Source organism: Schistocerca cancellata, chromosome 4 (assembly GCF_023864275.1).
Source record: "Schistocerca cancellata isolate TAMUIC-IGC-003103 chromosome 4, iqSchCanc2.1, whole genome shotgun sequence".
NCBI lineage: Eukaryota > Metazoa > Arthropoda > Insecta > Orthoptera > Acrididae > Schistocerca > Schistocerca cancellata.
Window position 1 is genome coordinate 741,223,641 of NC_064629.1, and position 23,864 is coordinate 741,247,504.

Here is a 23,864-nt window from a genome sequence, read left to right on the forward strand (position 1 = left end):
ATATACATGGCATAACGGATCTAAGTGCAGATATTTTTAATATGTACGCAAATCAATGTGTTGGTTATCTTTTCTTCCCACAAACACGTCACATAATTTACTACCTGATGCTTTCTTCACGGACGGAGCTGCAACACTAAGTGGACTACCTTGTTAGTACCAACTAATCACTTTGCGTCCACGCGTCCACTCTTCAACATATGACTTATTACCCAGGAGAAAATAAGTGTTAATGACTTGCTCTTGCTGCGTGTACTTGGAGGTAATAGCGAACCTAAAAACGTACAACTTGTAATAGCTATAATTTTCAGTTTGCAACTGACGTAAAGACTGATGTAATATTGTTCAGAACACCGCCCTCAGTCACCGATAGAAATATCTGCACTTACGTCCGTTACACCCTGTATGTTGGCAGTATGGACACTATTTACACACATTAACGACATCTTTAACAGTAATCGTGGACTATTAAATTATTTTGTTTTGACATACCTGTGATGTAACTGTACGATGTATTTTTATCTCAGAGATACATAGTCTGATAACATTTTATTATCTTAGATGAAAGTAGTTTCTTCATTGATCAGAAAATTTCGGGCTGTATTTTCTCCTAAATTATCTGCGCACCGAGAATAATCGTGTCTAAGTTCGCATTATATTTATTTTCTATTTATAAACGTGGTTCGTTCGTTTAAAATGTTACTGGAGCTTATCTTAATCTCCACCTACTATATAAATTTCCTGTAGCTCCTCTTTTCTGTTCTATGAAGAATTGAAAGCTTACTAATTTTTTCATAATGTGAAGCCACAGTCATAATATATTTCTTTAAAGTCAGTACCGCCATTAGACTGTTGTTTATTTACAATGTTACATTTACACTTACAGTGTTACATTTACACTTACACAATCATGATTTCGGCTTTTAAAGTGCCATTATCAAGTGTTTTAAGTGTTATAAATTGCCTAAGATGGCACAGTGTCGTGCTAAAGGGCACAATATTAAAAGCCGAAATCATGATTGTGTAAGTGTAAATGTAACACTGTAAATAAACAACAGTCTAATTGCGGTACTAACTCGAAAGAGTACTGATTATGTGTACGGTATAGTGTCGTTCCCGTCTAAGATGTGTAAAGGTGGAGAGTGTTTTTGCTTTTGTTTATATAGCGTCTGAATCTTTTCGTCCGTACGTTTCATTTTACAAATTTCTGTCGATCATATTTTTCGCTTTTCGTCCTTTCTGTGTATTATGTTCATTCCCCTAATTCTTCTTTCAGCGCAAAAGCTAATTGTAAGGTCATTATTAAGAAATGTGTAACTTATTTTTGAGAAATATTCCTCAAATAACGAAATTTTCTGTCTTTCTATTTTTCCTAATGGTAATTCTTCATTTTCATTACAGTAGCTGTGCAGCTGTACCATAAATAAGACAAAGCAAAATGCGTTTATTTATCGATTGTCATTTTTGAGTTGTACTTCACTGTTGTTGTTTGAGTATACATATTATCATTTTGTCATTTGGAGATCGTGAGTGGAGCTGTGGACGCTAGAAAATAGAATGCCAAGCGGAGAAATCGGAACGTTTCCGACAGTTTCTTCTGTCTGAGTTCAATACAGGGATGACAACAGCGGAGGCAGCCAGAAACATTTGCGCCGAGTGCGGGGATAGTGCCATCCGACAGAGCATGGCAAGAAAATGGTTTTCTCGTTTTAAGGGAGATCTTTTGACATTAGTGACTCTCCACGTTCAGTGATATCTACGGAGTTTGTAGAAAATCGTTTAAACGCAATAGTGCGCAATGATCCGTGTACTCGAGAACTGGAAAATGTGATGCTCTCTGATTATTCCACCACCATGCGACGTTTTCACGCAATGGGGAAGGTTCAAAAATCGGGCGTATGGGTACCGTACCGCATGCGTAAAGCGAAAATAACTAAAATCAGCGGGTGGCGATATGTGCATCTCTGCTTTCTCGTCATCAATTTGCTCGTGAACAAAACAAGCCAATCGTATCCTATATCGGTACTGGCGACGATAAATGGTGCTCTTTATGCTAACATAAGGAAAAGAAAGGAATGGTTGAGCTCAAACAAAGCACCAGCTCCCTGTACAAAAACTTGCGGTATCCGCAAAAGATAATGCTATGCATCTGGTGGAACAGCAACTGTGTGGTGTACTACGATATGCTTCCCCGAGGTATAATTATCACTGCTGACATTTATTGTCTTGCAGATGCAGTCCAGGAAGTTTGTGTGAAGTGATGGTACTCTACAATAACGCCCACCCGCATTCTGCTAGACTGACAAGAATCGCTATACAGGAGTTGGGTTTGGAAGTCATTCCGCACCCATCTTATTCAGCTGATCTCGAGCTCTCAGATTTTCACGTCTTGCTCCGTCTACCGAACAACCTTCGAGAAATTTCATTTCCGGATTAAAGTGCACTCCAAACATAGCTTCTTCGCCTCAAAATCACGTGATTCCCGCAGTCGCGGAATGGGAAAGTTACCCCACCGTTGGCAGACTGTTATAAATAGTGAAGGAGAATATATTATTGATGACTAAATCTACATCTACATCTACATCTACATCTATACTCCGCGAACCACCTTACGGTGTGTGGCGGAGGGTACTTATTGTACCACTATCTGATCCCCCCTTCCCTGTTCCATTCACGAATTGTGCGTGGGAAGAACGACTGCTTGTAAGTCTCCGTATTTGCTCTAATTTCTCGGATCTTTTCGTTGTGATCATTACGCGAGATATATGTGGGCGGTAGTAATATGTTGCCCATCTCTTCCCGGAATGTGCTCTCTCGTAATTTCGATAATAAACCTCTCCGTATTGCGTAACGCCTTTCTTGAAGTGTCCGCCACTGGAGCTTGTTCAGCATCTCCGTAACGCTCTCGCGCTGACTAAATGTCCCCATGACGAATCGCGCTGCTTTTCGCTGGATCATGTCTATCTCTTCTATTAATCCAACCTGGTAAGGGTCCCATACTGATGAGCAATACTCAAGAATCGGACGAACAAGCGTTTTGTAAGCTACTTCTTTCGTCGATGAGTCACATTTTCTTAGAATTCTTCCTATGAATCTCAACCTGGCGCCTGCTTTTCCCACTATTTGTTTTATGTGATCATTCCACTTCAGATCGCTCCGGATAGTAACTCCTAAGTATTTTACGGTCGTTACCGCTTCCAATGATTTACCACCTATGGCATAATCGTACTGGAATGGATTTCTGCCCCTATGTATGCGCATTATATTACATTTATCTACGTTTAGGGAAAGCTGCCAGCTGTCGCACCATGCATTAATCCTCTGCAGGTCTTCCTGGAGTACGTACGAGTCTTCTGATGTTGCTACTTTCTTGTAGACAACCGTGTCATCTGCAAATAGCCTCACGGAGCTACCGATGTTGTCAACTAAGTCATTTATGTATATTGTAAACAATAAAGGTCCTATCACGCTTCCTTGCGGTACTCCCGAAATTACCTCTACATCTGCAGATTTTGAACCGTTAAGAATGACATGTTGTGTTCTTTCTTCTAGGAAATCCTGAATCCAATCACAAACCTGGTCCGATATTCCGTAAGCTCGTATTTTTTTCACTAAACGTAAGTGCGGAACCGTATCAAATGCCTTCCTGAAATCTCTAGTATGTATGTCTGTTGTGTCTATTGAACTTACGGAAAACGCTATGAACTTGTGCACCAGCCCAATAGTATGAAAAAATAAAGTAGCATACGAGGGGACTTCAAAATGTAAGTCATATATTATTATGGCAGGCCAAGTAACTTTTATTGAATGTTGCACAACACTTCAAAGTCAAACTGTTATATGGCACTATTTTTCAGCCTAGCCACTAAATCTCTATAAACAACAATTGTAATATTCTAGCAATCGTACAATGCCTCGAAGATAAAAATCGGCTCCCTCGTCACGGTGCTATTCGTGAACCGTTGTGTGATCATCATCACTGTTGGAAAAGCTCTTTCCTACAAGAAGTTCTTTCAGCTTGCAGGAAATCGCACAGCCCGCTTCCCGCTCAGCATCGCCCTCGTCTCTGGCACTATTTCACTACGACTGGACGCGACGTTGCACACACCGCCCGAGTTCCCACGTCAATCTGTGTGCTGTTTACACGTTTTGTCCAGAAGAATCTGCTGTCCCACGTACTTCAGCTTTGGAGCACGTTTCCAGTTGGCGCTCCATTTCCCTCCCACAGTGTTTTGCGTCTGTTATTCGTATCGCAGCAGAACTGTGTCTGTAGGAAACCCGGAACAGTTACTCTTTTCTGACAATGCGCCGCTCTTGTTGTGTAATGGTCTTAGCGTGGGACGGGATGTGTAACTTACTTCCTGAAGTCCCTGCTTACGAAAAAATAAATTGCAGCTCTTGTGAAATACAAAAAGAAAAATCATTTCATCACCTCTGCAGTTTATTTATAAACATACAGTAGGACCTACGCTTCATTCGACATTCACATTTGCATTATATAAATTATTTTCTCATCAACTAGGTAGTAACAAATTATATGGGACCATTTTAACAATTGTTAAGCATTCAGTTCGCTGTAACCTCAGAGAAATCTTTATATATTACGTTCTTTATATTACTAAAAAAAAGCATTAAAAACTGTATACCAATAAGATTGTAAAATGAGAAGTCTTTGCTATTAGATTCAGAAGCATCCGACCCACCTTACATTTCAAGGCGGTGGGTTACTCTGTACCGTTAATGAAATATATAAATAAATAATTCACATGACGAACGGTTTTCGCAAATCTTGGGTTTTATAGCCCTAAATTATGACATACTCAGTGTCGTATTTCTACTGTGTTAATTGACCATTTGGAGCCACCTTCCTACGTTTTTTTTATATATTTCGCAGCTAATTGGCAGCCTGGCCAAACGAGCGTGGTGGCGCAGTTGCAATATTGGATAAAATGCCTTCGAGCCATTTCGAGTTACGTTTTCACAGCCGTTTCCTCTAAAATTTGAGATCCGTTCTTTGGTTTCGATACCACCCCTTTCATGCACTAGGTGGAAGTCACCACCGCTGTTCACCGCTGTGATTCGAGTGACAGAGAAGTACCAGATTGTCGTAGTTTATCGACTAAGACAGATCTTTCAGTATAAATACAGATAAAAGCTTATCAAATACTTGTTTATTTCCCTACACTTCTCCTGGTTCATTTTCAGATGGGGCATGCGGGGCTTACATTCTCATTTCGTAGTATGATACTGGGTACTGGCTCTGTGGCAGAAAGATACGACTGACTGAGCAACACATTGAGTATCCCATTAATGACAGCTACATCGCAAGTTGTGTCGAAAAACCAATATCTTTACTTACTTTGGCAGTACGGGCGATACTGATGTTCGTACCTAGCTGGCGCTTCCCACCCATTTTCATTGCCTATTGGCTACACAGTAAACAAGCAATGAAAATGGAAACTTCCATGTGAATATCGTCAACAGTCTACACTTATATCTACACTCCGCAGGCAACTTTACGGTCTGTGGCGGAGGGTACGCCTGGTAGGCTATAACTATCTGTTCACCTCTTCCCTGTTCTTTTCACGAATGTCGCATGGGAACAATGATTGTCGACAAACTTCGGAATTAGCTCATTTTCTGATTCTCTTGTCACCGTCACAAATTTCGCATGGCGTATGTGGAAGGAAGTAATATGTTGCCCGGCTCTTCCCGGAACCGTACTCTCGGAATTTGATAGTAAAAGTGTGTGCGATACGCAACGCCTAACCTGTAACGTCTGCCATTGGAGTTTGTTTGGCATTCCCGTTACGCTCTCGCGCTTACTAAGCATTCCCATGACGAAACTTATCGCTCTTTGTTGAAATTTCTCTATCTCTTATTTTAATTCTCCTTGATATGGGTCCCAGACTGATGAACAGTACTCGACAATCGGTCACACAATTGTTTTGTGGAAGAACTACATTTCCTTGAGATTCCTGGCATGAGGGTCAACTGCCAGCCCCTGCACCAATCTACAATACCGCCCATACTGATGCACTGAATAAGGAAATTAGTTTTTGCATATAACAAATCATGTAACTGTCATCCGTGGAGCTACATCAAAGTGCTTTCCATTTTCAGTCACAGAGCCAGTGACCAGCATCTCGCTACAATAACAAATACGTAGCCCCTACATGATCCATCTGAAATCTATACCTACGTGCGTACTCCGCAAGGCACCAAACGGCGCATGTTAGAGGGTAACTTGTATCACTTCTAGTCATTTCCATTCCAGTTTTACTCGCGAACGGAGGAAGGGAAAAACGACTATCTGTATGCTCCCGTACGAGCCATAATTTTCTTGTTTTTCCGTCTCTGTCTTTAGTCGAAATGTCGGCCTACGTTGGCTGCTGTAGAATATTTCTGCAGTCAGTCGTAAACGCCGGCACTCTAAACCAACAGTATTTCTCGAAAAGAACGTCGTCTAACCTCCAGCGATATCCGTTTGAGATCATGGAGGATTTTCGTAGCACTCGGGTGTGGAAGGACCTACCGGTAACAAATTGTTCTACACGATATCTCGTTTATAGACGAGCGAAACTTTCCTAGAATTTTCCCAATAAGCTGATGTAGACCATTCATCTTCCCTACTATCGGAAAAGGCTCATAAACTAGTGTACAGGAATAAACAACAATTTGATAACTGACTGGTCACGGTTGTCTCCATTTATACTCAATTAATACACAGTCAGTATCCAAAATGGACAAGCTTGGCCTTCTTTGTCGAGCCTAGGGACTGACCTGCGACGGAGGTACCGTCAACGGCAGACGCTGGCACGGACGCAGGGGCGGGAGCCGGCGCCGGTGGGCTGTGCGAGGGGGGAGGCGGCGGGGGCGGCTGCTGCGGGGGTGGTGGCGGCGCCGACACGGGTAGCCAGGCGCCGTACAGCAGCGGCAGCTGCAGTGGCAGAGGCAGCCCCAGTGGCAGCCCCAGACCCAGCTGCAGCGGCAGCGGCGCCGACGCCTGCGGCTGCGGCTGCGGGGGCGGCGCGGCGTCGGCGCGCGCCATCAGGGCATCGATGGAGAACGCGCTGCGCGCCGCCTCCATGCGCTCACATCGCCCGCGGCTTCCGCACTGGCTCCGCAGCATCCGCGGGGCGTACCGCGTACGCGACCGCGGCACCGCCCCTCTCGGTTGCCATTGGTCGTCCGGGCTCCAATCGCTGGTTGCCGCGTGCGGGAGGCCACGCCCACCGCTGCCACCCCTCGGCAGTTTCCACCTCATTAGGAAGTCGCTCGGCCGTAACGAAGCGGCCGGCCTAATGAATCGATGCGTCGCGTGGCTTGCGTTTAACGGGCGCGGCTACCAGATTTATGCCGTGTCTCGACTAAATACATCCGTCCCAGCAAACGCACTGCACGTGATAATGTATTCTCTGTGCATCGCCTCTCCTACTTTATTCACGGCCCATCCTTTCGAACTCAGTATTATTTGTAGTATTTATGTTCCTGCGAGTTTGTGTATCAGTGTCTCTGAATTATTTCTGCTGAAGTTGTGTTATCAGTGATAGCACGCCGGCACGGTTGCAAGGGGATGGAGTTCGTGAGTGCACACTTCCAAAACAATGGTTCAAATGTCTCCCAGCACTATGGGACTTAACATCTGAGGTCATCAGTCCCCTAGACTTACTACTACTTACACCTAACTAACCTAAGGACATCACACACATCAATGCCCGAGGCAGGATTCGAACCTGCGGCCGTAGCAGCAGCACAGTTCCTGACTCAAGCGCCTAGAACCGCTCGGTCACAAAAGGCCGGTTGCACACTTCCATGTTCCTTACTCGCATATTGTGACGTTGCAATGTTTTGAGAGTTAGTCGCTATATAGATCTTAAGGGAATTGTCTCACAAATGTCTGCCTCTTCTTAAATTTTTGGTCGAGTATTCTATTTATAATGACCGAATCATGAGGGATTGCCAGAAAAAAAAGAAGAATCATCTAAGCATGGACATAAGCTATAAGCCTTGTAACTTAGGTAGATTCGTACAGTGCAAGACGCTTTCGTCAGTCCAGTAAGAGGTCATACACATTGAGAAGCAACGAAAAAAGCATGCCAAATTTAAAAGAACGCAAAATCCCCAAGATTGGCAAAGTTTTACAGAAGTTCGAAATATAGCGCGTACTTCAATGCGAGATGCTTTTAATAATTTCCACAACGAAATTCTGTCTCGAAATCTGGCAGAAAACGCAAAGAGATTCTGGTCATACATAAAGCACACCAGTGGCAAGACGCAATCAATACCTTCACTGCGCGATAACAACGGTGAAGTCACTGATGACAGTGTCACTAAAGCAGAGTTAGTAAACACGGTTTTCCGAAACTCCTTCACCAAAGAAGATGAAGTAAATGTTCCTGAATTCCAGTCAAGAACAACTGCCAAGATAAGAAACATAGAAGTAGATATCCTCGGTGTAACAAAGCAGCTTAAATCACTTAATAAAGGCAAGGCCTCCGGTCCAGATTGTATACCAGTCAGGTTCCTCTCAGAATATGCTGATAAAATAGCTCCATATTTTAAAATTATGTACAACCACTCGCTCACAGAAAGATCCGTACCTAAAGACTGGAAAATTTCTCAAGTCACACCAATACCCAAAAAGGGAAGTAGGAGTAATCAGCTGAATTACAGGCCTATATCACTAACGTCGATTTGCAGTAGGGTTTTAGAACATATACTATATTCGAACATTATGAAGTACCTCTAAGAAAACGATTTACTGACACATACTCAGAACGGATTCAGAAAATATCGTTCTTGTGAAACACAACTAGCTCTTTATAGTCATAAAGTAATGAGTGCTATCGACAGGGGATGTCAAATTGATTCTATATTTTTAAATTTCCAGAATGCATTCGACACCGTTCCTCACAAGCGTCTTCTAACCAAACTGCTTTCCTGTCAGAAAGATCACAGTTCGTAGTAATAGACGGAAAGTCATCGAGTAAAACAGAAGTAATATCCGGCGTTCCCCAAGGAAGTGTTATAGGCCCTCTATTGTTCCTGATCTATATTAACGACATAGGAGACAATCTGAGTAGCCGTCTTAGATTGTTTGCAGATAATGCTGTCATTTACCGTCTTGTAAAGTCATCAGGTGATCAAAACGACTTGCAAAATGATTTAGATAAGATATATGTATGGTGCGAAAAGTGGCAATTGACTCTGAATAAAGAAAAGTGTGATGTTATTCACATGAGTACTATAAGAAATCAGCTAAATTTCGATTACGCGATAAGTCACACAAATCTGAGGGCTGTAAATTTAACTAAATACTTAGGGATTCCAATTACAAATAACCTAAATTGGAACGATCACATAGATAATATTGTGGGTAGAGCAAACCAAAGACTGCGATTCATTGGCAGAACACTTAGAAGGTGCAACAGGTCTACTGCTTACACTACGCTTGTCCGCCCTATTCTGGAGTAATGCTGTGCGGTGTGGGATCCGCATCAGGTGGGACTGACGGATGATATCGAAGAAGTACAAAGAAGGGAAGCTCGTTTTGTATTATCACGAAATAGGGGAGATAGTGTCACAGGCGTGATACGTGAATTGGAGTGGCAATCAGTAAAACAAAGGCGTTTTTCGTTGCGACGGGATCTTCTCATGAAATTTCAATCACCAGTTTTCTCCTCCGATTGCGAAAACATTCTGTTGGCACCCACCTACATAGGGAAAAATGATCATTACGATAAAATAAGATAAATCAGGGCTCGCACAGAAAAATTTAAGTGCTCGTTTTTCCTCGCGTGCCGTTCGAGAGTGGAACGGCAAAGAGACAGCATGAAGATGGTTCATTGAACCCTTTGCCAGGCACTTTATTGTGAATAGCAGAGTAATCACGTAGATTTAGATGTAGAAACCGTTCACTTCACGGTCACTGATTGTGAATTGGAAATAAAGAGCTAAGCAGTCACATCCCATTTGTAAACAAACAGCCCCAAATGCTGTATACAGAGTCCCTTGAACGTCAAGTAAGGCAGAGTGTAACATTTCTGGCTTATTCAGCCATCATATTAGGCTCCATGAAGCTATTCCCAGGGCAGTGGAGATGCAAGAAGCATAGAGATGACGCAATGTGGGATGAGGTACCTGTGACAGATGTTAGATTCGGTAGCATTCCCGTGAGAAAGACGCCTGCATGATGCTGCTGCTCTGTGACTGGCTGCTGTGTTCGGCGGTAGGGCGCCAAAACGTTAAACTTTAGTTGCTATTATTAATTAAACATGTCATCCAAATTACTTCATTTTTTTAAATAAACGTCTCTCAACAGCCAGCTATCAATCAGTCATTTCAAAATTATTAAAATCAAAGTATTACTAAAACAAAAGACTACGATATTACTGCCGATGCACTTCGGTAGCGTTCGGGTCACGCCTTGCTGGCTTGGCGCGCGAAGTGTCTCGGGCAGTCCGGCTCCCCAGTTCTGACCCTTCCAGTAGACAGACATGTTGTCTGTTATAGCAGTATTTGTTTCATGCAATTTTATTTACTACACTTCCGACCGTCGCTAGGTACAGACATGTTGTCTGTAATAGTAGTATTTGATTCATGTAATTTTATTCTCCAGTTCTGACGGTTCCAGTAGACAGACATGTTGTCTGTGGCAGGATGTATTTCATGTTATTTTAGCCAGATATAATGACTGTGGAAAGATATGTTCAGTACGTTGTGATCAAGAATAGTTTCTCGTGTCTATATCAATAAAAACGCGAGTGGCATCCCAAATGAGTTATAGTTTATTCGTAGCAGTAGTTCCTTGCGAAGTTAATTTCAGCCTCAAGAAAATGAATCCACGACCTGCGTGCTATTTTCTGCGCTGGGGACATCATCATCATGAAGACATCAGGTTAGTGAAGTGTACAAGAACTTATGTATTCCACACAGGGCAGTGGAAACAACTAGGCACCTGACGTGTACTGCATGCACAGTACAAATGTGCTCAGTGACACGTCATCTGCAATAATGCAGCGGAGGTAAAGAAAGATGAAAGTATTAACTCTATCCCACTTTCATTCCTTTTTTCTTGCCGTAAGAGTTCAGCGAGCAGAAGAGCGGCAGCGACCAGAATAGTTCTACCAGCATTGAATGATCCGTATGTTACGTGAGTGAGCATAATCTTCTGATAAGCTTGTACACTTACAAGTAGATGCGAAGCTTGGCTGTATGTACCTCTGGATTAGGATTATTGGTAATCATTATACATTTATCACATGTAGCCATGTCTGTATATGACGATTACTTGAACGTAAGGGTCAGTTAGAGCAATAGAATCTGCCACTTCCATGGTTTGTGGTCTGTACTACTGTACATTATTGTTCAGTTCATTGACTGGAGAATTTAGAAAGCGTCGTCTACGTTTTTATAAACGAGTGCCAGTGCTCTTCAGCACGTTCATTGCTAACGTCTGAAGAAGCAATAAAAATCAGACCAGTAAGCCACCCCAGGGTCTCATCTCCTTCTCATCACCATACCTATCTCCTTAGCATAACATCCGAGTCATTCTGTACTGACTCCAGCCTCAGAGACCTGATAAATGTCAGCTTGACCCCGTCACCGCTTCACACCTGTATGCAGCCGCTCGTGTACCGAGAAATGAATTATCTCAAATCTTGGGTCACCTCTGATCCTAACAAGAGTTTCTGAATAAGTATGTTTGCGATCCACATATGCTTATTACGTCTACAAGTGATGCCACATGTGGGTTCCAGGTTTCGATATCTGGCTGAATACATTTACTAAGGAGTAAGGTGCCTTAGAGTATGGAAGATGGGATTTTCTCTTACGAGAACTAGCAAGCTCCGTCTTAGGATTAATCAGTTTGAGCTTTCAAGGTAGGTCAGGTTCAGTGAACAGACAGAGCAGTCCTTTTTTTAGTGTACAGCAGAAGTGAAGCAAGAAGAAGTCAAGAGGTCATCTACCATCCCGTGTTGCAGGATAATGGGACCACAGTGAACTGCCTTCGGCATTAAACATCAGAGGACGCCATCGCAGCAGTTAAGGCAATCGTGGTCAGGGCCACCAACAGCTGAATCAGTGGCATGTGTGAGTAGATAGGCAAAGAGGGTTCTGGTGAAAAGTGCGTCACCAATGACGTGTCAGGACGTCATCCATGAGTTGTAGGATTTCCCCACCCCAAAGGCAAATTGCTCCATGCATAAAATGGTGGGAAATTCAAAGTTCGGTGGAAACTTCAAATGTTGGTTCAGTTTTCCCCTACTACTGTGTAAGCAGGACTAAATATGGATTGGTGAGAAATTCAAAAATCCAATATGGCGATCGAATATGACGACCTGGGCATGCTGGCTCTATTACATTAGAATCCGAGACCTGGGATACTGGCACAGCCTTAATATGACATCAGAATCCCAAATGGCTGGCCTGGAATACAAGATGGTGGTCCTACATGGCGACCAGGGCATACTGGCGCAGTTCTATAACATCAGAAACCAAGATGATAGATCTGGAATACTGGCATAGCCTTTGTATGACGTCAGAATCCGAGGCCTGATACTGGCACAGGTCTTCTATGATGTCAGAATCTGAGATGACAGGACAAAGGGAGACGAATTGCCTGTACAGGCATGAAGGGCTATTTATAGCTGCTAGGTCGCTGTGTAATTGAATCCTGCCTGTTCTAAATTAAGCAACTTCCCTTGTTTAAATAGTTATTTATATTTGGTCAGAGCATTTTGTCATATGGCATTGTAAGTCGAAATCTAAACTGTATACTGAGTAGTAGGAACAAATGTGTCTTTATTTAAAATCACACTGGGCGAGGGAAAAGGTCCATGCTCCCCCTTGCCCCATGCCGCCACCCCCACACTATCTCCACCGATGTCTGTGTGCACTGTGCTGGTGGGATCATAAGTTTCTGCACAACTCTGGAGCCAGGCAGCTTGCACCACAGCACCTTGGGTCAGAGAACAGGCTGATGTGTAGGACCATCAGCCAGCCAACTCTCCCCTGAACCAGTTAAGACGGGACTAAGTGGTTCACACTGACATCGCTTCATTGCATGAGCTGTCACATGGCATCACAGTAAACGTTGCACCCTCCACCCCACTGCCCGAAGTGCTGGTTGCTGCGTGACTCACAGCAGTACAGTTATCAACTGTGGGCTCTGATAATGCACTGCAACCGGTCTAGGGTATGTAAATAACCTGACAGTCATTCACGTGACTGGAAACTCCGACATATCATAGCCAACCTGCATGGTTTCATCTCGTCTATAGCTGGATGTTGAGACTGAAGATGTTTGTCTAAACCTGTTAGGTATTTCTACATATTTTTACCTTACAGTCTGCTGTGTCTGCCCTGATAGCTGTCTCTCCGCGTCAGCCGTGCTGTGCGGACGTGTGCTGAGTTTCGTGCACCGCGGTCTGCTGTGCTTCGGCGTGGTAAGTCGCAGTGCTTCTTGCATCGTTGCAGAACTTCTACGCTTATTGAAATTTGAAATATGAATCCGTGTTGGCCCACTTGAACAGACAAGATACTTTGAAATTCTCGTTTGGTCGTAATTACGCCCGACCTAAACTACACGAAATCGAAGATTGGTTGGAATACGAAGTGAAAGTTGATTCAGAGGATGTCATTGGAATGCATCTTTCGATAGTGAACAGCGTTGTATTTGTGAAATTGAGGAATGCTAACTTATGTGACAAAATAGTTGAGTCTTGCGCAGGAATTATGAAGTTTAAACATTGTGATGGAAACGTAGGCGAAGTCACCGTAATACATGCGGGCTTTGGAATACGAACGATCAGGATATTTGACTTACCATTCGAAGTACCAGCAGAACCGATAAACGCAGTGAAAGCGCCGCACAGTAAAGTTCTCAGTAATGTTGCTGAACGGTGGTCCCACGCGCGCAAATTCCATGTTCTCAACGGAGTGAGACAAGTAAAGGTCGATTTGCACAAGCATGTACCGTCATAAATCAGCGTCTGTGGATACCGAGGTATCGTTATATACGACGGCCAGCTGAGGGCGTGCTCGGCGTGCAGCTCTCCCGGCCACGTCCGCGCTGAGTGTTTACAGCGGCGGGTGGTGCAGCTGCAGGCTGGCGAGGCGCCGCGACCGCCGGCTATGACTGCGCTGCCAGCAACTTACGCTACGGCTGCCCGCGGCCAAGTTCTGACCCCAAGCCCTGATGTGAACACGGAGAACCATCCAACCCGAGAAGAAGCCCTGATTGCCACCACTGACTCAACAGAAGCGAGACCACCCGAACCTAATGAAATCGTGACAGCTGTAACGGTTTCAACACAACAGACACCGAAAGATATTGGGAGCCACAGCAAATTCTCCGATTCCTCCGTTGTTGAGAATGACATGCAAGAACCATCCCTGAATGAGCAGTCTCACAGTGAACCGGTTTCTCTATTCACACCATCATCCACCAAGAGCACGGTAGACAATCTGGCTCGAAACTCCACCCGCTTAGAAGATTTTATGAATGCTGAGGAAGACAACATAAGACAGCAGCCAGTGAAACCTAAACGGCAAACGCGAAAACAGAGCTCTGAAGAGATTCAAGAACTGGAGAAAAAACTCTCACGAAACAAAAAAATTCTTAAAACAGATCGAAGTGGAAAGCAAGGCGTGGTAGACATCGGAAAACCAGACGTCCCCAACCCAAATGAGGACGTACATATGAACCTCGCCCCTCCAATTGAAGAACCAATGGAAACTGTTGACCGCTGTGGACCTGATACGGGGACAGCATGGTCTGACAACACTGAATGCGCTTAGTTTGAGAGGTGGCAGGAGCCCCCTCTCATATTTCTATCTCACTCTGAGTAATTCGATTTTCCTCTCTAATTGCATACGGTGAAAAGTTGCTATTCCTTCCCACGCGGACTTCCCACGCAACGTCTCTCGTCACCCAGGTGTTCCGGTGACAGGCAGGTTCTGCTGATCTAGGGAGGGTTAAGCCGACGGGTCTGAGGGAGTCGAGTGGATGCTTTCCAGACGCCGACATTGTCATAAGAGCGGGAGCGACACGCCCAGAGGGGCCAGAAGGAGCGGCTGGGCTAGAGATTCCGTTACTTCGCAAAAACTTAGTGAAAACACTTTCTGGCGGGCTACCAGCGAGGCGTGGGAATGACTTGTGTTCCCAGGCAGTCTTGGCGGGCAAATTCCCGCGTTTTCTGCAAAATCGTAACTGTGATTGGCTTGCTCAGGGCATAGCTCTGTGACGTAGCAAAATTAGTGAAAACACTTTCTGGCGGGCTACCAGCGAGGCGTGGGAATGACTTGTGTTCCCAGGCAGTCTTGGCGGGCAAATTCCCGCGTTTTCTGCAAAATCGTAACTGTGATTGGCTTGCTCAGGGCATAGCTCTGTGACGTAGCAAAATCGGCGCAGAAATTGGCGCCAAGAATCTCCATTGGTGGAATGGTAGTGCTTCGGCAATAGAGTGGAATTATCCGCCGGTTTTCGAGTTGCTGATTGGAACGTTTAACCACGACCACTGTCGTGGGGACGGGAATGTTCTGTGTTCGGCTTGTACGGGTGCTCTTGAAAGAGTCGGCTCTCGCCTTTCGGTCGGAGTAGGTTACAAGACTGCCTTCCGTGACATTATCATCACCACGACGGGACGTCGAAGCAACCAGCCATCGCTTCTGGTACGCCAGATCGTATCCTTGCAGTTAAGAAGACAGCTTGGTAATGTATGTCTGCAGCTCTGGCAGATTAGGGAATTTTGCTCTGTGATAATAAGAGCTCAGCAGAGTGCGCCTGTTCCCGCCTTTTCTTACGTGTTTCTGTCTTGGATGTTCATTGTCTGAGTTCTCACTACTGTAGCAGCAATTAATGTTGGGTTGGCTGGGTGTTTCTCTTAAGATTTGAGTTGCAAGGAATAGCTCCATATACCACATCGTCATAAATGTCACACTCTAGTTTATGGACAACTTCACCTTCACAGCATTTATTTGAGTATCCAATTTGATCTATTGTAAATGTTTCATGTGTTTTGTTTATTATTTTGAGTTTAGTCATATTAAATCAAATTGTTATTTTGGACAGAACTTTCATTCTGTTAATCGGTAGAGCAACCCTTTCATTTCTCACTACGTTAATGAAACTTTCCTTTATTTAATTAATTTCCATTAAATAAAATTATTCCAGGTGTCAAACTCTTTTCTACTCCACTTGCAGGGTCGATTACAGTCAGTTCGCGTTTCTTCTTAATCCGTGTGCAACAGCAAAAGTCGGAGTTAGAAAAGGGGGGGGGGGCTTAGAGCATAATTTCCATATGAAGATTCTAGCAGAATTTAGTGTTAAATACACTGCTAGCCCCGGCACTCGCAAGTTGGACTACCGAATGACGCAGGCGTATAAAATCACCACGCTCAATGTAAACAGAATAGTTTCGGACGTAAAGTTACAATCTGTGAAGGACTACTTATATGCCGCCGACATTAACATAGAGATGTTACAAGGGGTAGTTACGACCAAAATAGCGGATGTGTACGGATATGAGGCGATCTTAAACATAGGCAATGAATGTGGAACGGGAATATTGTTCAAACACGGCATACCATGTACAGCAAAAGCCATACTTGAATCTGGACGAGGCATAACTGCACAAATATGTGATCTACTTCTTGTTAATATACAGGGCGATACAAAAAGGTACGGCCAAACTTTCAGGAAACATTCCTCAAACACAAATAAAGAAAAGATGTTATGTGGACATGTGTCCGGAAACGCTTAATTTCCATGTTAGAGCTCATTTTAGTTTCGTCAGTATGTACTGTACTTCCTCGCTTCACCGCCAGTTGGCCCAATTGAAGGAAGGTAATGTTGACTTCGGTGCTTGTGTTGACATGTGACTCATTGCTCTACAGTACTAGCATCAAGCACATCAGTACGTAGAATCAACAGGTTAGTGTTCATCACGAACGTGGTTTTGCAGTCAGTGCAATGTTTACAAATGCGGAATTACCAGATGCCCATTAGATATATGGATTAGCACGGGGCAATAGCCGTGGCGCGGTACGTTTGTATCGAGACAGATTTCCAGAACGAAGGTGTCCCGACAGGAAGACGTTCGAAGCAACTGATCGGCGTCTTAGGGAGCACGGAACATTCCAGCCTATGACTCGCGACTGGGGAAGACCTAGAACGACGAGGACACCTGCAATGGACGAGGCAATTCTTCGTGCAGTTGACGATAACCCTAATGTCAGCGTCAGAGAAGTTGCTGCTGTACAAGGTAACGTTGACCACGTCACTGTATGGAGAGTGCTACGGGATAACCAGTTGTTTCCGTACCATGTACAGCGTGTGCAGGCACTATCAGCAGCTGATTGGCCTCCACGGGTACACTTCTGCGAATGGTTCATCCAGCAATGTGTCAATCCTCATTTCAGTGTAAATGTTCTCTTTACGGATGAGGCTTCATTCCAACGTGATCAAATTGTAAATTTTCACAATCAACATGTGTGGGCTGACGAGAATCCGCACGCAATTGTGCAATCACGTCATCAACACAGATTTTCTGTGAACGTTTGGGCAGGCATTGTTGGTGATGTCTTGATTGGGCCCCATGTTCTTCCACCTACGCTCAATGGAGCACGTTATCATGATTTCATACGGGATACTCTACCTGTGCTGCTAGAACATGTGCCGTTACAAGTACGACACAACATGTGGTTCATGCACGATGGAGCTCCTGCATATTTCAGTCGAAGTGTTCGTACGCTTCTCGACAACAGATTCGGTGATCGATGGGTTGGTAGAGGCGGACCAATTCCATGGTCTCCACGCTCTCCTGAGCTCAACCCTCTTGACTTTCATTTATGGGGGCATTTGAAAGCTCTTGTCTACGCAACCCCGGTACCAAATGTAGAGACTCTTCGTGCTCGTATTGTGGACGGCTGTGATACAATACGCCATTCTCCAGGGCTGCATCAGCGCATCAGGGATTCCATGCGACGGAGGGTGGATGCATGTATCCTCGCTAACGGAGGACATTTCGAACATTTCCTGTAACAAAGTGTTTGAAGTCACGCTGGTACGTTCTGTTGCTGTGTATTTCCATTCCATGATTAATGTGATTTGAAGAGAAGTAATAAAATGAGCTCTAACATGGAAAGTAAGCGTTTCCGGACACATGTCCACATAACATATTTTCTTTCTTTGTGTGTGAGAAATGTTTCCTGAAAGTTTGGCCTTTTTGTAACACCCTGTATATGCTCCCTCTGGATCCAGCGGAAAACGAACAAGGGGCAATTTGTTCCGGGTCGAAATTGTCCCATTAATAATGGATCCTCGACTGCACATGATTTTGGGTGGAGATTTTAACTGCGTATTGCATCCAGAAGATCAAGTCCCGAACTTCAACTTCTGTGAGGAGCTGTTGTTGTTAACTAACGGACTAGATACGATAGATGCTTGGTGCCATCTTCGCCCGCACACCCGAGGATACACGTACGTATCCAGTACTTCGGCAAGCAGACTAGACAGACTGTATGTAACGAAAGGTTTTATCCATAATGTAACTGACTACGAAATTTGGCCTCTTAACTTCTCGGATCACTGCGCATTTCATATAACCGCACAGCACACTAAACAAAAAAACATTCCTGGGAAGGGGCGTATGGCAGCTAAACGTGTCACTTTCGGAGGACGCAGTACTGAAACGGGAGATCCATGATACATGGTAGCGTTGTCTTCGGACGCAATCCAGATATCCAACACGCATCATGTGGTGGCTACAGTCTGCGAAACCGCAGATAAAAAAAATGCATCGCATGATATGATCACATGAAAGCGTACTGGCGAAAACGCACCTCGGAGTATCACTTTCTTTGCCTCCGCGAACTATATGATGACCCCATGGGATTAGTAGCAAACAGTTCTAGAATAAAACGCACTAAAGCAAGAATAACGGTGTTGGTACGACAATCACTAGAGGGAAAAATGTTCGATCGCATCCTCCGATTGAACTGACGCAGGAGAATACGTCCGTATATCACGTGATACGGGAAGCCAAGAGCGGTCAACAAAAGTTACTCCATACTCTCAGTGATGAACAGGGGAACAAATACGATCAACAAGTTACAGTAAAAAACTACGTGGTGCAACATTATACAGATTTTTACTCCGTGCCGGCGACTGATTCGACGGCAAATGAGCCGCTTTTATCCTACATTCAACCCAAGGTCCATCCGACTGACAACGCCGATCTTGTAGCCAACATAACTGAGGAAGAAGTATGTGCCATAATCAAAGATTCGCCTACAAAGAAATCTGCTGGTTTATATGGCCTACCCATAGAATTTTATACTTGTTTTTGGCACATCATAGGACCGGAATTCATCAAAATATGCAATGAATTATTGGGAGACGTGCAGATGCCATCTCAGTTTACCGAAGGACTGATTGTCCTGATCCCCAAAAAACCACGTAGCACTACGCTGAAGGATTTTCGACCACTAACTTTGCTCAATTCCGACTATAAAATCTTCACCCGACTCATAAACTGTAGACTGGAGACGGTACTGCCAAAAGTACTTGGCCCTTATCAAATGCGTGCTGTCCCTGGGAGATCTATGTCGAATGCATTATGTGAATATAAGGACATTATATATTTGTCGTGGCTATGTAAATGCAATGTTGGTCTCATGTTTTTAGACTTCGATAAGGCTTTTGACCGCATCAGCCACCACTTTCAACTAAATGTAACGCAACGGATGGGATTCGGTGCTGATTTTATTCAGATCATACGCAAATGTACAGTCAGAACTTCCTCTCGAATCAAAATTAATGGTCAGCTAAGTTCACCAGTCCCGATCAAGCAATCTGTGAGACAAGGCTGCCCCCTTTCTATGGCACTATACGCAATCGCCGTAGAACCGTTACTGTTAAACCTGCATCACAGGTTACAAGGTCTACAGGTGCTGGGTACAAAAACCGTGTGTCACGCTTATGCTGATGACATCAGTGTAGTAGTTAACACGCACTCAGAAATTGAAGTCGTTCAACAAATAATCCACGTTTACGTCACTTCGTCCGGAGCCAAACTCAATGAACACAAATAGAAAATTTTACCTGTCGGACCCCATACGGAGAACATTCAAAGAACATGGCTACAAACGACAGAGAATACGAACCACTTAGGTATGATTCTAATGTCCAACCCAAGAGAGATGACAGTAGCCAACTGGGACCATGAACTAAATATATTCAGGGCTACTCTCCATGCGCTACGCAAAATACATCACATTGCAGCAGTGTTACCAGTACACAAGGATACAGCGCAAAAGCTTTTAGCTGGAGCGTATTGGCTCATATGGAGCGGAAACATCTTTAAAGTCACCATGCCAACCATAGTGTTAACCCGCGCCGCAGGTATTTTGGCCGTCAAAGACATCAAGAACCAATGCACTGCCATATATATGGACTGTATCCGCAAAATACTGCAGACACCCCATCCGACAATTACGAAAACGTTATTCTACAGGTTACCGCCAACGAGCAAAAAGGCCCCAGTCGATGTTGGTCGCATCAGCGATCAACTCGATCACGTCCGGACTTACTACCTGGAAATGGGAAATGAGCTATATTCAAGATACTTCACAGCTGCTTAACACCAGAAGGACCTATTACCACCTTACGAGACACCATAGGCAAAACCCAACGGAAGCGAAATATCCAGCGGTCAACTGGAGTAACGTCTGGCAAAATACTAACAATCCCATTCTCAACTCCAAAGTAGTGTCCACATGGTATGACATTGTAAACGAGAAGCTCCCCACAGGTGAAAAGCTGCACAATATCAAAATGAAGCAGAGTCCGTACTGCGATCATTGCCATACTATAGATACCTTGGCACACATTCTCATCTGCCGAGACCAATACCACATATGGAACTGGACTAGAAAAAAACTCGCAACAATTACTAGAACTACAGACTCTGCTATAACACGTAAAGATGTACTTCAACCAGACTGGCATTTCTTTCCTGCAGCAAAGCACAATAGCTACACTTGGATCATCGGCCAGTTTGCATATTTAGCAATTACGAATACACATGCGAGTATAGACGAGTACATACAGTATATAATGGAAGAGCACCACAACCTTAAAACGAGTCGGAAATACAAAGCTTTGTTTCAAAATTTCTTACTTCACACTTTGCTGTAATGAAGCGGTAATTTTTGGTTGGTGCACAACACTACAGTGAGTCGATACTAAGTTTGCTTCATTATAATTAAGTTGGCAATTATTTATTTATTTATTTATTTTTATAGTACGGTAAGTCAAAGTGCCTTAGGAAAACTAATTTTGACAGAAGCCGTAACGTAAAACAAATCAGAAATGTCTGATTGATTTTGTGTTCTTCTGTTTTACGGGTATTGGACAGTTTGTCACTGAAAGAAGATTTATTCAGTTTCTTTATATATTATCAAAAAAAAAAAAAGAAAAGTAGGTTAGAGTGAAAGTGGCGGTGGCACTAGATTTGTTTTTTATTTTTAGGTTAGATTGGATTTTGGGGGTGGTATGGATGATAGAGGCCAACGCCTGAAGTGGAAGAGGTCTAGGGGGGAAAAAAAAGTAGCGTAATGGTAAGCGTCGCGCACTGTAGCAAAGACGTCGCGAGTTCTATTACATTCGCTGCTACATTTTTTTAACCGCAATTCTGCTGTCTGCTGAAGTCATCAATTAAATGGAACTTTGAACATAATTCAAAAAAAAAGAGAGAGAGAGAGAGAGAGAGAGAGAGATAGCTGAGTGGCCAGAGCAACGGAATGCTATGCAAAAGGGCGCAGGTTCATTTCCCAGCCCAGCTGGATTGGAGATTTTAGATTTTCTCTGCTGAGGGACTGGATGTTGTGTTGTCCTCATCCCCATCGACATGCAAGTTACCGAAGTGGTGTCAACTTAAAATATTTGCACCACGCGACCGGTCTACCCGACGGGAGGCCCTAGCCCCATGACATTATTATACAGTCTACTGTTCACTCAGGAGTATTAATATTAAGGCAATAACCAACCTGATATATGTATATACTTATATAAGGTTAATGTAAGCATGAGACAATCCATTGAAAATGTGAAATGCTGATATGTTCTTAACTGATGTACACTATGTGACCAAAAGTATCCAGACACCCCCAAAAACATATGTGTTTCATATTAAGTGCATTGTGCTGACACCTACTACCAGGTACTCCATATCAACGACCTCAGTCATTACACGTCGTGAGAGAGCAGAATAGGGCGCTCCACGAAACTCACGGACTTCGAACGTGGTCAGGTGATTGGGTGTCACTTGTGTCATACGTCTGTACGCGAGATTTCCACACTCCTAGACATCCCTAGGTCCACTGTTTCCGATGTGATAGTGAATTGGTAAAGCGAAGGGACACGTACAGCACAAGAACGTACTGGCCGACCTCGTCTATTGACTGACAGAGACTGCCGACAGTTGAAGAGGGTCATAATGTGTAAAAGGCTGACATCTATCCAGACCACCACACAGGAATTCTAAACTGCATCAGGATCCACTGCACGTACTATGATAGTTAGGCGGGAGGTGAGAAAACTTGGATTTCATGATAGAGCAGCTGCCCGTAAACCACACATCACGCCAGTAAATGCCAAACGACGCCTCGCTTGGTGCAAGGAGTATAAACACTGGACTACTGAACAGTGGAAAAACGTTGTTTGGAGTGACGAATCACGGTACACTATGTGGCGTTCCGATGGCAGGGCGTGGGTATGGCGAATGCCCGGTGAACGTCCACTGCCAGCGTGTGTAGTGCCAACAGTAAAATTCGGAGGCGGTGGTGTTATGGTGTGGTCGTGTTTTTCATGGCGTAGCACTATCACAACATAGGTCTACATGAATGTTTTAAGCACCTTCTAGCTTCACACTGTTGAAGAGCAAGTCGGGGATGTAATGTTTTGGAACGCCGACTTCGTGCCAGGCCTCACTGACCGACATCGATACCTCTCCTCAGTACAGCACTCCGTGAATAATGGGCTGCCATTTCCCAAGTGCCCTTCCAGCACCTGATTGAACGTATGCCCGCGAGAGTGGAAGCTGTCATCAAGGCTAAGGCTTGGCCGACACCATATTGAATTCCAACATTACCGATGGAGGGCGCCACGAAATAAGTCATTTTCAGCCGGGTGTCCGGATACTTTTGATAACATAGTGTACCTTGAATTTTTCAGCACTTCGTGTGTGTGTGTGTGTGTGTGTGTGTGTGTGTGTGTGTGTGTGTGTGTGTGTGCAAATACAACAAAAATTGAAAACTATTGTATACATAAGAAGATAAAATCATAAAAAAACACTGTGTGAACAACAAATAAACTTTGTAATACATTAAAGTATATGAGTTCGTTAAACAATGTAATAAAATAGTGTGTGTGTCATTGGACTCAATATGCTGAAGTCGATGGGGTATGTTAGATTTTCTTTTGTAAAAAGGAAGGCGGGCTGACTAAGAGTCCTTCTTGCACTTCGCTTGATTTCTGTTCAAAAATGTTCAAATGTGAGTGAAATCTTATGGGACTTAACTGCTAAGGTCATCAGTCCATAAGCTTACACACTACTTAACCTAAATTATCCTAAGGACAAACACAGACACCCATGCCCGAGGGAGGATTCGAACCTCCGCCGGGACCAGCCGCACAGTCCATGACTGCAGCGCCTCTGACCGCTCGGCTAATCCCGCGCGGCTTGATTTCTGTTCTTTCTTTCGTAATGACATACGTAAGTACTCCAGGTCTGTAGTTTTAGTTTAATTCTGAATAATAAGGTTAATTCAGACTCAAATAACTTATTGTTTATTTC

At 44.0% G+C, this 23,864-nt stretch overlaps 1 protein-coding gene across 1 annotated transcript in view; it reads right to left on the reverse strand.

Moving 5' to 3' along the window:
• The window catches only part of LOC126184415 (homeobox protein GBX-2-like), a 436,306-nt gene extending 429,039 nt beyond the window's left edge, over nt 1-7,267 (reverse strand). Inside the window, exons 1-2 of the mRNA XM_049926803.1 lie at nt 7,049-7,267; nt 6,784-6,883 (exon numbers count right to left, since the gene is read on the reverse strand). Of these exons, the coding sequence (XP_049782760.1) occupies nt 6,784-6,883; nt 7,049-7,267 (319 nt within the window). The remainder of the gene's footprint in view (nt 1-6,783; nt 6,884-7,048) is intronic.
• Between the last annotated feature and the right edge of the window lie 16,597 nt (nt 7,268-23,864).